At 40.8% G+C, this 13,802-nt stretch overlaps 1 protein-coding gene across 2 annotated transcripts in view; it reads left to right on the plus strand.

The window, feature by feature from the left end:
- LOC111971979 (metabotropic glutamate receptor 8) overlaps positions 1-11,282 on the plus strand; it is a 200,606-nt gene extending 189,324 nt beyond the window's left edge. For both annotated transcript variants that reach the window (XM_023998781.2, XM_023998779.2), the window contains exons 10-11: positions 9,593-9,839; positions 10,687-11,282. In XM_023998781.2, the coding sequence (XP_023854549.1) occupies positions 9,593-9,839; positions 10,687-10,736 (297 nt within the window). In that variant the 3' untranslated portion in view covers positions 10,737-11,282. The remainder of the gene's footprint in view (positions 1-9,592; positions 9,840-10,686) is intronic.
- Positions 11,283-13,802: the final 2,520 nt, after the last annotated feature.

The following is a 13,802-nucleotide window of genomic DNA, read 5'->3' on the forward strand; positions in this document are numbered from 1 at the left end:
CACACAKAGAGGGAGAGGGAGAGAGAGAGAGTGTACATGGGGAGTAACTGGAGGTCAAGAAGACACCGGATGAACACCAGAGGGCGTAGCGGGAGCAGATGTGACAAAATCAGTGGATGACTGGAATTCTGTTGTGTCAAGAATAATTCACAATTCAACTCCAAGTTTCCATCTTGCACGTCCTCACTGTAGCACTGAACATGATGTATAAAACTCACCACCTATTAATAGATTGATGGTTGATGATTTTGCCTCAAGACAGAAAAGCTCTCCAGGTCTTAACCTCTCTTGGGCACGTGAGACGATAGCGTCCCACCTCTTCAACAGCCAGTGAAACTGCTGGGCGCCAAATTCAAATACAGAAATACTCATTATAAAAATTCAGAAAACAAAACATATTTTACATAGGTTTAAAGATTAACTGCTTGTGAATCCAACCACGGTGTCAGATTTAAAAAATGCTTTACGGCGAAAGCATACCTTACGATTATTTGAGAACATAGCCCACTAGACAAATCATTACAAACAGTAGCCAGCCAGGTAGAACAGTTACACAATTTAGAAATAGAGATAAAATGAATCCCTTACCTTTGATGATCTTCATATGGTTGCACTCAGCAGACATTAATTTACTCAATAAATGTTCATTTTGTTCAATAAAGTCTCTTTATACCCAAAAACCTCTGTTTTGTTCGGGCGTTTTCTTCAGTAATCCACAGGCTCAAACGCAGTCAAAACAGGAAGACAAAAAAATCCAAATTGTATCCGTAAAGTTCATAGAAACATGTCAAACGATGTTTATATTCAAACCTCAGGTTGTTTTTAGCCTAAATAATCAATAATATTTCAACCGAACAATAACGTCGTCAATTTAAAAGGTAAACAAGAAACGCACTCTCTCGGTCTGGCGCAGGAAAAAGCTCTGTGACCCGGCAGGGTCCACTCATTCAGACTGCTCTTACTTCTTAATTTTTCAGAATACAAGCCTGAAACAATTTCTGAAGACTGTTGACATCTAGTGGAAGGCATAGAAACTGCAATTTGAGTCCTAAGTCAATGGATACTGTATTGGCATTAAATAGAAAACTACAAAACCACAAAAAAAACTACTTCCTGAATGGATTTTTCTCAGGTTTCCCCTGCCAAATCAGTTMTGTTATATTCACAGACACTATTTTAACAGTTTTGGAAACTTTAGAGTGTTTTCTATCCAAATGCATATCATATATTCTGGGCCCGAGATGCAGGCAGTTTAATTTGGGCATGCATTTCATCCAAAATTCCGAATGCTGCCCCCTACCCTAGAGAAGTTAAACAGTGTAGAATACTACCTTATTAATCTTTAGAGAATTAACGAGCCTCACTGGCCATTGAAAAATCACCTCTACAGAAATCACTGCAAAACACCACATATCAAACTCTATATTTGTGGAATTGGAAAAAAGGGGGAACAAAGCATAATAGCCTATTCATATTTCAGAAAAGTAATGCCGCTTAAGTTGCACTGTCCTAAGAGTTGCACTGTCCTAAGAGTTGCACTGTCTAGGGTTCCCGAGTGGGGCAGTGGTCTAAGGCACTACATCTCAATGCAAGAGGCGTCACTACAGACCCTGGTTCAAATCCAGACTGAATCACATCTGGCTGTGAGTGGGAGTCCCATAAGGCGGCGCACAATTGGCCCAATGTCGTCTGGGTTTGGCCGGGGTAGACAGTCATTGTAAATAAGAATTTGTTCTTAACTGACTTGCCTAGTTAAATAAAAAGAGACACCCTATTGTTCTCCAGCAGTCCTATTCCAATTGTGAATTACTGACACACATGGTTAAATGTCCATAGAGAATACCGGTATGATTGGTGTCCCTGAAAAAATATATAAAATAATGCTTATATAGCATACGACCATGATTAACAGTCTTTCTCATTGATCAGATCAAGCTGGATAAATGCCCCAGCTCTTGTCATTTTAGAAACAGATGCTTGTCACTTCAACTCTCATCACAAGGTAATACCCTTGTGTTGGGCRAGTGCACATTCCATGGCTGAGATTGCCCACCTTCTACTAGTTGTCATGGTTGCACCCACTAATGTTTTTATGGTTGCACCCTATTGGTTGTTTATCCCTCAGATTAAAATACCCTGAAATGACTGGTAAAGCATTCTGGATTATAGATTTGCCCTCGGTGACGGGAAAAGTTTCTGTGAAATAGGTCAACTAGAGGGCTAGTAAATATGTTTTTGTGGATACGGGATGTCGCCTTCAGCGACGGGAGACCAATCCAATGTACAGGTCTCCCGGAGTGAAGAGGCTACAGAAAACATTGTTGTTTTGAGCTTATGCTGTCGCTTCAATGTCAATATTCACATGTTGTAAGGGGTGCATTGCATTTATCGTGTGTATGACTAAGCCTAATATATGTCCATAAACMATTTCATAAGCATGATCCTTCAGACGGTTATTCTCAGTTACTTTGTTTCCTCATCCGAATTTACATAACATCCTGACTTGGGTTCCTATCATAAGTAAGTTGTTATAAATGTCACCAGTGTGCAGAGATTACATTTCTAAAAGCCTGTTCAGGTTCATGGCAGACATGGACTAATTAGGTTATCCACTCCCCATAAATCCATTAGCCTACTCGTCTTCGGCTTTCATAGTTTCATGCAGTAGCCTACTAGACTTCATCTCCATGCACTGTATGATTCAGTATAGGATTGTCCTCTGTTATTGGATCTGTAGTCTGAGGCAGCTTGAGGTACAAGTACACCACCTGGACAGGATGCTGGTCTGTCACAAGGGCTTAACCCCAATCCGTCTGAGCGCCAGGCAGAGAGACATCGAGTTTATGGTATGAATTTACATTATGCTGGGAAACTCTTCAAAGCCCTATAAARTATAGCAATGCCAAAATATGATTAGTTAATCAAAAGCTGTCATRTTTGGTATTAGTATGCCTTGCATTTTGTCCTGGAACCTGTGAGAAAGAGCACATTTGCTGAAAGTAAAGTTTCACCCCATCTTCTCAGTGAAAACTGATATGTTCTCTGTCATGTGACCCAGGGCAACCTCTCGTTTCAGGGAATATAAAACTGGAGCTTAAGTGATAGCTATGGATGGAGGCAACAGCCACGTTKTTTCTTATCGACTTTCTTTCGACAAGTTCAAGGCGTATGAGAACGGGATATGCAGTGGACCAAAGCTAATCGCCACTTTCAGAGACTTTAGAAAAAGCTAGAAAAATAAGTTGATAGTAGTGAAAAGAGCAAAACAGCTGATATATTTGTGATAGCTTACACATATCATATCACATCACAGACCTGCTTGGCAGAATACTGAAAGTCGGGTCAAGGTTTCTATAGAAAAGGTCAGATATGCTCTAAGAAAACACACCTGCTACAAAACACAAAACAKAAAACAGAGCAKAAAACAGAGAACTATTTAAACAGACTATCTGCTTTTTCATCATCCCCAAACGAAACTAAGGGTGTAATCATAATGATACATAAGAAACTCAAAATCCCCATCCTTGGTAAAGGCGAAGACCAAGAAGGCAGAATCACTTTCCTTAAATGTATCCATAATGGAAAGAAAATGGCCTTTATTAATGTGCCTGCTCCAAATTTATATGATCTTATTTTTGTAGATTCTCTGAACAGCATATTGTTAGAATTAACTGAATTCCAACTGGTTATTGGGACAGACATGAATGCCATTCTGGGGACAAATCTAATAAGACCAACTACAATCTACAGGCAACCAAGGTTCTCCAACATATACTCTCTGATTACAACCTCATTGATGCCTGGTAAGCTCATAWCCCTAAAGCAAAAGAGTACACTTTCTATTCAAACCAGCACAAAACATTCTCCAGAATCGATTTCGTACTCTTATCTACTCCTTTATTTTATTTAATCAAGAAAATAGAAATTCAGCATATGACTTGCCACCAGCCCCGATCATCATGCTTATTACTGCCAGCTACATACTCTATATCAGAATCTCCTTAAAGAGCCACAAGATGGCGCTTTAATATTTCCTTACAAAAAAACATACTTTCTGTGAACAATTTGAAACTGAATTGAATTCATTCATAATGATTAACAACATTTTGACTGGAGCCAAATATGCCCTACCTAATGCCTCTCAAGACCACGATGGAGGKCTCCATCCTAATAGTTTCCCATTTTAAATATTTGGGAATAGATAGATTTCCTTCCTTAAATAAAACCATTGCTAGAAATGTTAACAGAACACTCAAATCAATTCAATCCGACCTCAGTAGATGCACTAATATCCCAGTTGCTGAACAATTAATCAAATTGACTACTACATTGACCCCCCCTCCATTTGTTTTGTATACTGCTGCTACTCGCTGTTWATAATCTATGCATAGTCACTTCACCCCTTCCTACATGTACAAATTACCTCTAACCTGTACCCCCGCACACTGACTCGGTACCGGTACCTCCTKTGTATAGCCGCGTWAKTGTTATGTTGTTATGTTACTTTTTACTTTAGTTTATTTGGTAAATATTTTCTTAACTCTTCTTGAACTGCACTGTTGGTTAATAAGGGCTTTTAAGTAAGCATTTCACGGTAAGGTCTACACTTGTTGTATTYGGCGCATGTGACAAATAAAGTTTGATTTGATTTGAAGATTTGGCATGGGTTCCCAGATCCTCAAAAGGTTCTACAGCTGCACCATCGAGAGCATCCTGACCGGTTGCATTACCGCCTGGTATGGCAACTGCTCGSCATCTGACCGTAAGGCGCTACAGAGGGTAATGCGTACAGCCCAGTACATCACTGGAGCCAAGCTTCCTGCCAYCCAGGACCTACAGTATATAATAGGCAGTGTCAGAGGAAAGCCCTTAAAATTGTCAGAGACTCCAGTTACCCAAGTCATAGATTGCTTTCTCTGCTACCGCACGGCAAGTGGTACCGGAGCGCCAAGTCTAGGACCAAAAGGCTCCTTAACAGCTTCTACCCCCAAGCCATAAGACTGCTGAACAATTAATCAAATGGCCACCGGAATATTTACATTGACACCCCCCCTCCATTTGTTTTGTACACTGCTGCTACTCGCTGTTTATTATCTATGCATAGTCACTTCACCCCTACATACATGTACAAATTCCCTCAACTAACTTGTACCCCTGCACACTGACTTGGTACCGCTACCCCCTGTATATAGCCTCGTTATTGTTATGCTATTGTGTTACTTTTTTTTTTATGTTTTTTTTTTTTTTTTAATGTTTTATTTAATTGATTTGGTAAATATTTTCTTTACTCTTCTTGAACTGCACTGTTGGTTAAGGGTTTGTAATTAAGCATTTCACGGTAAGGTCTACACTTGTTGTATTCGGCGCATGTGACAAATTTGATTTGATTTGAAGGACTATCCGAACCAAACGTTGAAATATATTTCCAGGCGCTAGCAATACCTTGCGATCAGGAGGGCAGCCTTTTGCATCCCTCCCAATGGTACAAATGTGGAATCCATACACCTGCCGATATCATGGACAGTAACGGTTTGAGAACATTCCAAGATTTGAAAGGCACATACACATTAAATTATCTGGGCTCCMKAAAGGCCTGATCTCTATAATATATAAACTTTTGATAAGCTCATTCTGAGTTATCCATTMAAAAAGTATGGTCCACAGGTCTAAGTGAATTTGAACAACCCTTTAACTGGAACAGAATATGTTTACAGACTTTATTTAACACCAAAGAAAGGTTTTACGATGAAATTGCTCCCAACTGTTCACTGTGTCCCCTAAATCAGGCAGGCACATTCCTTCATATGATGTGGGAGTGCCCTGCAGTTAAATGCTTCTGGGAAAAAGTTACACAATTAATTTTGAGATGCATGAATGTAAATATTCAATGTGTTGCATCAGGTATGTTACTTAATGATTGCGCCTTGAATCTCGCGTCTGAGACGGATCCTTGAATCTCAATCCAAGACGATTACTACTGGCAGGCAACACCGCCGCACAAAAATATGTTGGCTCTTAGATGGCAATCACCCCACTCTCTCCCAATTCGCCAATGGATAATAAAAGTTATAACATTCAAATAATCTACAGTGAGAATGAATGGCGCTAATCAAGGAACAATTGAGGTTTGGACAAATCCTGTATTTGACTCTGTAAAGAATAATTTCAGCTAAACCCCAACATACACAAATAACCAATCTATAAAGCCCAACACACACAAATAACCAATCTATAAAGCCCAACACACACAAATAACCAATCTATAAAGCCCAACATACACAAATAACCAATCTATAAAGCCCAACACATACATACAAACAAAAAAATACAAAAACGTTGGTCACAAAAAAGAAAAGTCAGATATGGTAATTCATGGAGTGAAGTAAAGATGGTTTAATGTAGTAATGGTTTGAAAAACTGGATTTAAAAAAGACAGACTGTAGACTACACACAAAAATATTATAGGAAAATGTACAATTGCTGTGTAGAAAGTTAACATGATGAACAGGAATTACATTTACTTCCATGAGTGGCCAAAAATAACTATATGAAAGCCACACCCGTAATAGGCCACGCCATCTGAAAAATAACCTATGGATTACATAAAAAAAGACCCAACTGCTGGTGAAAAAAACAACAACTGATGGTTAAATTAACCCATGTTTAGGTCATCCCATCAACCCAACTTGTTTGGTTATTCACACAACACAACTGTCTGGGTCAAAACAACCCAGTGTGTGTTCTGTCCACTATTTAACCWGCACTGGGTTACCAAATAACCCAAATTGGGTAGTTTTTAGCCCATCATTTTTTTGAGTGTATGATAGACTGTGATACAACATCATAATGTTGTTGTTTTTCATAGCAGAAGACTGACGTCCAGTTTAATGACATTATGACAAAAATAAATCTCATCCTCATACCTATGTTCAGTATACCCATACCTACCAGTACCTTCAGTTAGACTCCTCCCCATTTCCCCCCACTACCATTACAAACAGTGTGCTTATGACCATGATGTGCTTGTGATGTGGGTAGTAGTCATTCTCTTCTCTCTCTGCCATGGCCACATCGCCACGCTCTCTCTCTGCCATTGCCACATCGCCAGGCTCTCTCTCTGCCATGGCCACATCGCCAGTCTCTGGTGGTAAATGTCACTGAGCTTCATGCCCCAGATTCCTAGCTGACCTAAAAGCGAGGGTGATCGTTCCTCAGCTCTTGCCTTTTGAAGCCCACCCCATTAGTCTTATTATAGATCTAAAGAGGCTGTTGAACTGGTTCAAACTAGGACTTGCCACCAGCCCCGACTGGTGACTCACWGGAAAACACTCTGTAGCCAAAAGATTCAGTTAAGATAACCTTAGGGAATGATAAGGGGTTTGAGCCACAGATGGTGCTTAACTTACCGGCACCTCAATGTTTCTACTGSTTGAGTACCTGCTCCTCTTTATAGAATATTAGCTCAAAAGTATTGTATCRAAACTATTGCACCTTAAATTTAAACAGTACCGGCACCCATGAGTACTGGCAGCTGGCTACAGGTAATATTATCACCTTTATAAGTGGTTAAGAAATGTTTGTGCTCCAGTATGGTTAACCTTGAAATCTACGGCCAACATTGAGTAATATAAGCTTTTTTGTCACTATATAAAAAATWCCTAGATGTTTGTCTAAAGGCCCTCTAAATGGCTTTATGCTTAGATGTCTACTAGACATTTTCCTAATAATAGCTTGATGTGTGATGGAATGGCTTCCTCTGTGGAGATGTTTAGACTCAAGGGAGCTGTGCCATCTGCCAGTTCCTTTTCATTCTCTACCACACTCTAACTGTACAGATATGGCTGAGCAAACGCCCTCTGAGAATTCTCACTGTYGGTTTACCGCTCAATGAGAGGGCCATTAGTTGTGTTGACGTTTCTAAAGCCTGTTGCTATGACGACTCAGGTGGTCTCTTAGCAGGATTGTTTGGTGCAGGCGTGTTCACGTCAGCGGTTCTTGACAGGCACTGTGGTACTGTGACATTGGAAAGAAGTCAAGGAAACTGTTTCCGCTTAGCAGGTGGGAGAAGACTGGATGTGTGTGCATGAGGTCGGGGTACTTCACYTGGGTTGTCGGTGGTTAGATGAGTTTGTTTTAAGTGGTTATAAGAAACCTGAATAGTGTAATAGTGTACCGTGAGTTGAACGTTCCATGTGCATAACAAGTGAACAGCAACTTGGTTGTATACGGTTGGTTTGAGTTTGATCCCAGTACGTTCAATAGACCTCACTATTAAACTGACAATAAGTCTTCTGAGGAAAGAGCACCTGCCGAAATACAAATCAGATCACAACAAATGTCATCACATGCGCCGAATACAACGGGGGTGGATCTTATCGTGAAATGCTTACTTACAAGCCCTTAACTAACAATGTGGTTTTAAGAAAATAGAGTTAAGAAAATACTTTCTAAATAAACTATGGTAAAAAAAAGTAACATAGTAAAATAACAATAATGAGGCTATATACAGGGGGTACCGGTACGAGTCAATGTGCGGGGGTGCAAGTTAGTCGAGGTAATTTGTACATGTAGGTAGGGGTAAAGTGACTATGCATAGATAATAAACAACGAGTAACAGCAGAATAAAGACAAAGGGGGGGGGTCAATGCAAATAGTCCAAGTGGCCATTTGATAAATTGTTCAAGAGTCTAATAGCTTTGGGGTAGAAGCTGTTAAGGAGCCTTTTGGACCTAGACTTGGCCCTCCGAATCATTTCAGTCTTCTAAGGGGGAAAAGGTGTTGTCGTGCCTTCTTCACGGCTTTCTTGGTGTGTTTGGACCATGATCGTTTGTTGGTGATGTGGACACCAAGGATCTTGAAACTCTTGACCCGCTCCACTACAGCCCAGTCGATGTAAATGGGGACGTGTTTGGCCCTCCTTTTCCTGTAGTCCACAATCATCTCCTTTGTCTTGCTCACGTTGAGGGAGAGGTTGTTGTTCTGGCACCACACTACCACATCTCTGACGTCCTCCCTATAGGCTGTCTCATCATTGTCGGTGATCAGGCCTACCACCTTTGTGCCGTCAACAAACGTAATAATGGTGTTGGAGTCATGCTTGGCCACGCAGTCGTGGGTGAACAGGGAGTTCAGGAGGGGACTAAGCACGCACCCCTGAAGGGCCCCCGTGTTGAGGATCAGTGTGACAGATGTGTTGTTGCCCACCGTTACCACCTGGGGGTGGCCCGTCAGGAAGTTTAGGATCCATTTGCAGAGGGAGATGTTTAGTCCCAGGGTCCTTAGCTTAGTGATTAGCTTTGTGGGAACTATGGTGTTGAACGCTGAGCTGTAGTCAATGAACAGTATTCATAATGAGGCTATATACAGGGGGTACCGGAACCGAGTTAGTTGAGGTAATTTGTACATGTAAGTAGGTGTAAAGTGCATTCACTCTGTGTCATGCCAAATCAAATCTAAAATGTGATGAAATATGATTGGATTGATAGAAGATGCTGTGTCAGGGATCACACAGGTTCCCCTCCAAGGACTCTCTTTGAAGCACCTCAGACTCATTGACTGATCTCTCTCTCCCCCTCCATGTGTGTCTCGTCAGATGTACATCCAGACAGCCACGCTGACCGTCTCCCTCAGCCTGAGCGCCTCCGTCTCCCTGGGACTGCTCTACATGCCCAAGGTCTACATCATCATCTTCCACCCAGAGCAGAACGTACCCAAGCGCAAGCGCAGCTTCAAGGCCATTGTCACTGTCGCCACCATGACCAGCAAGCTGTCCCAGCTAACCTCAGAGCGACCCAACGGAGAGGTGAAGACCGAACTCTGCGAGGGCATGGACGCCAGCAGTGAGTATAAAGATGTGATCTGATCCCCTTCTTAACATATTATGCCAGGAGTTGCCAAACKTTKTCACTCAGGCCTGCCTTCCAGCATTGGTGAACATCCCGCGCCTCTCCTGTCTCTTTCTATGGGCACAAGCACTTTTCATGACACAAACAGTTCACAYCCCTCTTGTTGGTGTCGCCCCACAGTTTGTGAACCACTGTATTATACAACCACCCCCATTTATTTTTTTTACCAATAATTGTATTTTTGTGTAGCCTATGTTAATTTCAAACACAGGCTTGGCAAGAGGCTTTGGAATTTCTACATACAGTAAAATCAAGCGCAGTTCCTCAGCTAYAGCTGCAGTATCTGAGATATCTTGTTGAAATCAGCTTGTAGAAAATGTTTTGTATTTTCTCATCTACGATAGTTAAAAAGACACCTGAGAACTGATTAGGCAAAACTGTTCATCACTCGGATTTAGACATCAAAGGCCTTTCTGAGCCCGTCTGCAGAAGTTTCATACAGGCAAGCAAGCATCCGGTTGTTTACTTATCACGATTGTGCTGACTGCACAGTTTGATCTCTAAAACTTTGTTGCTTTTTTCCTATGTATGTACAATTTCTGCAATTAATACATGAATACATCTGGAAAATTCAACTTCATTGTGAGTGATTTAATAATCTCACATAGCCAACTGTATTAGTTTAGGTCGCCGGTAGAAAGCCATGGTAGCCTCAACATTCCCATCAAGACTGTTCGGTTATGGGGTAATGCATTGAGGGAAGGAATGCAAGCAATACAATTAGTACAGAGGGAATCACTACCCTCTAGGAAACTAACATCTCCATTCTTTGTCTTTACAGTGCCATCATCCAAAACAACGTATGTCAGCTACACCAACCATGCCATTTGAAGAGAGAAGYTCTGAATAGAGGATTACTGAGGAATTCCACATGCAGACTTGGATGTGTCAGATTCACACATGACAGGGCCTTCAAACAAGCATGAGACATTGATATTGATCAGAGTCAAAATGATGTCTGAGAGGGTGGCAGCCAAAATAAATATGTCTGCTCTTTCATGTTCACAGACAGAGCTAATGGGCCTGTTAGAAGCAGACAAAAAAAWATATATGGTCAGTAAACAAACCATCCAAGAGACTTAAMGAAAAGAGGATGGTGAACAGAAGAGGAAAACGAAACCTAATTTAAAAGATCATTTAAAAATACATTGTTGGGATCAACCTTGTTAGTTGTTATTCTAATTGTACGTATTTTGTGGTTGTGAAGATTTCAAATTCTTGTCTCATGTCGTCTGACCTGCATTACAAGATGAGTCTGTCTGTATCGGCTAAYTAAATCGTAGCCTTGAGTTGTAAAATCTGTTAATGACATGGTTTAAGCATGCACATTTTTATACAAATACTTTATTTATAATAAAGGAATGTTTTGGAAATGTTTAGCATTGTTGGATGTGTATATGAGGTAAAAAATACWGAACAAAACTATAAACGCAACATGCAACAATTTCAAAGATTTTAGTTCATATAAGGAAATCAGTCAATTTAAACMCTAATCTATGGATTTCACTTAACTGGAAATACAGATATGCATGTGTTGGTTACAGACACCTTAAAAAAGGAGGGGCGTGGATCAGAAACCCTGTCAGTATCTGGTGTGACCACCATTTGCCTCATACAGCGCCACACATCTCCTTTGCGTAGAGCTGTTGATTGTGACCTGTGGAATGTCCCACTCCTCTTCAATGGCTGTGCAAAGTTGCTGGATATTTCCAGGAACTGGAACACGCTGTTGTCGATCCAGAGCATCCCAAACATGCTCAATGGGTGATATGTCTGGTGAGTATGCAGGCCATGGAAGAACTGGGAAATTTTCAGCTTCCAGGAGTTGTGTACAGATCCTTGCGACATAGGGCCGTGCATTATCATGCTGAAACATGAGGTGATGGAGGCGGATGAATGGCACGACAATGGGCCTCARCATCTCRCCACGTTATCTCTGTRCATTCAAATTGCCATCGATAAAATGCAATTGTGTTCATTGTCCATAGCTTATGCCTACCCATGCCTTAACCCCACCGCCACCATGGGGCACTCTGTTCACAGCGTTGACATCAGCAAACCACTCGCCCATACAAAGCCATACACGTGGTCTGCGGTTGTGAGGCCGGCTGGACATACTGMCAAATTCTTTAAAACAATGTTGGAGGTGGCTTATGGTAGAGAAATTATCAATACATTCTCTGGCAACAGCTCTGGTGGACATTCCTGCAGTCGGCATGCCAATTGCACACTCCCTCAAAACTTGAGACATCTGTGGCATTGTGTTGTGTGACAAAACTTCACATTTTAGAGTGGCCTTTTATTGTCCTCAGCACAAGGTACGCCTGTGTAATGATCATGCTATCTAATCAGCTTTTTGATATGCCATACCTGTCAGGTGGGTGGATTATCTTGGCAAAGGAGAAATGCTCACTAACAGGGATGTAAACCAATTTGTGCACAACATTTGAGAGGAGTAAGCTTTTTGTGCCAATGGAACATTTCTGGGATATTTTATTTCAGCTGATGAAATATGGGACCAACACTTTACATGTTGCATTTATATTTTTGTTCAGTGTAGAAGGGTAAGGTAGCGGGGTATGATTTATGTACAGTAGTTTGCCTYAGTTTAGATGGAAGTGATATTCAATGCATCAACAAGTCCTAACATTTATGTGGTTGCCTTGACACATCAAAAATATATCAGGATGGCAAGTAGGCAAGATTATATAAAGAAGGTATGAAGTCTCAAAGCCAACTATGAAAAATATCTAGAGCWGCCAAAAACGCCATGGTCTCAAAGGAAGTTTCTCCTGAGACAATCTTTATACAGTCTTGGYAAAATGATATCATGAGTTACCTGTGAGCATTATGTAATTCAACTAAAAGGAACATGCAATTAATGAAGTACAGTTTGCAAATATTTGTTCAGTGTTTTACTGACTGCGCAAGGTCACCAAGCCWTGACAAGTTTGTTTTAGTTGGGGGGGTGTACTAATTTGAAAGATAATCCCTACATTTACATGACGCTCTGAGCTTTTGTGTGCAAGTGCAGCAGCTTTTTCTTAGTAATGTGGCTGATGTTAAAAATATGTCCGCAGGGTRCACAAAGCAAAGACATGTTTAGCACTCTACTCATTTGTGCTATCTTGAACAGGGTAACAACATAATGCAACAATAAMGATAAGAGAGGAAATCCGAAACAGAAARGTAGAGAATGTTGCAATGCWGTAGTAATTGCAATTGAATYGAGGGACCACTATAATGCTACAATGATGGTTTGGGTCTTGAAGAGAGTTTCCAACCAAGTTACTTAATTGGATGAGTAATCATTTGAATGAATGCAATTCTGACACACCTAACAGAACGTACTACGACAAAACAAAAAAACTCCCTGCACAGTACCGTATCTGCTTTGCTACAGAATGAGAAAACCAGTCAAGGGAATCAATATAGCTGTTGGAACAGGCAAAGCAAGATCAATACAAGCTGCAAGTGAAAACTCCTCAACCATGAAATTATATTTCAGCATTTTCTCCTGAAGAAATGAGGGCAGGTAGAGTTTGAGTGATGAACCTGTGAGCATTCAATGCATATTTCCCTGGTTGATGATATCATTTCACTAGATAAARCTGGGAGAACTTGAGAGCTTCTCTTCAGATACTGATGCGAAACATAAATCCTCAGTATGTTTATCGTGCACCCACAATGTTAGTATTTGCTGCTAACTGCTCTCTCTACTTTCGTTTCATATTACTAAATGTTGATAAATGTTGATGTTTATTGACAGAGTGGTACCAGGAAATAGATTTCAATATCACATTAACTAAACATGTCAACTTCTGTCCCACTTTCTTCCTTCAAAGAGTTTTCATAGTGGCAGCGATGGGATATCTCACACTATAAAGTCTACAGGGT

Source organism: Salvelinus sp. IW2-2015, linkage group LG13 (genome assembly GCF_002910315.2).
Source record: "Salvelinus sp. IW2-2015 linkage group LG13, ASM291031v2, whole genome shotgun sequence".
Taxonomy (NCBI): Eukaryota; Metazoa; Chordata; class Actinopteri; order Salmoniformes; family Salmonidae; genus Salvelinus; species Salvelinus sp. IW2-2015.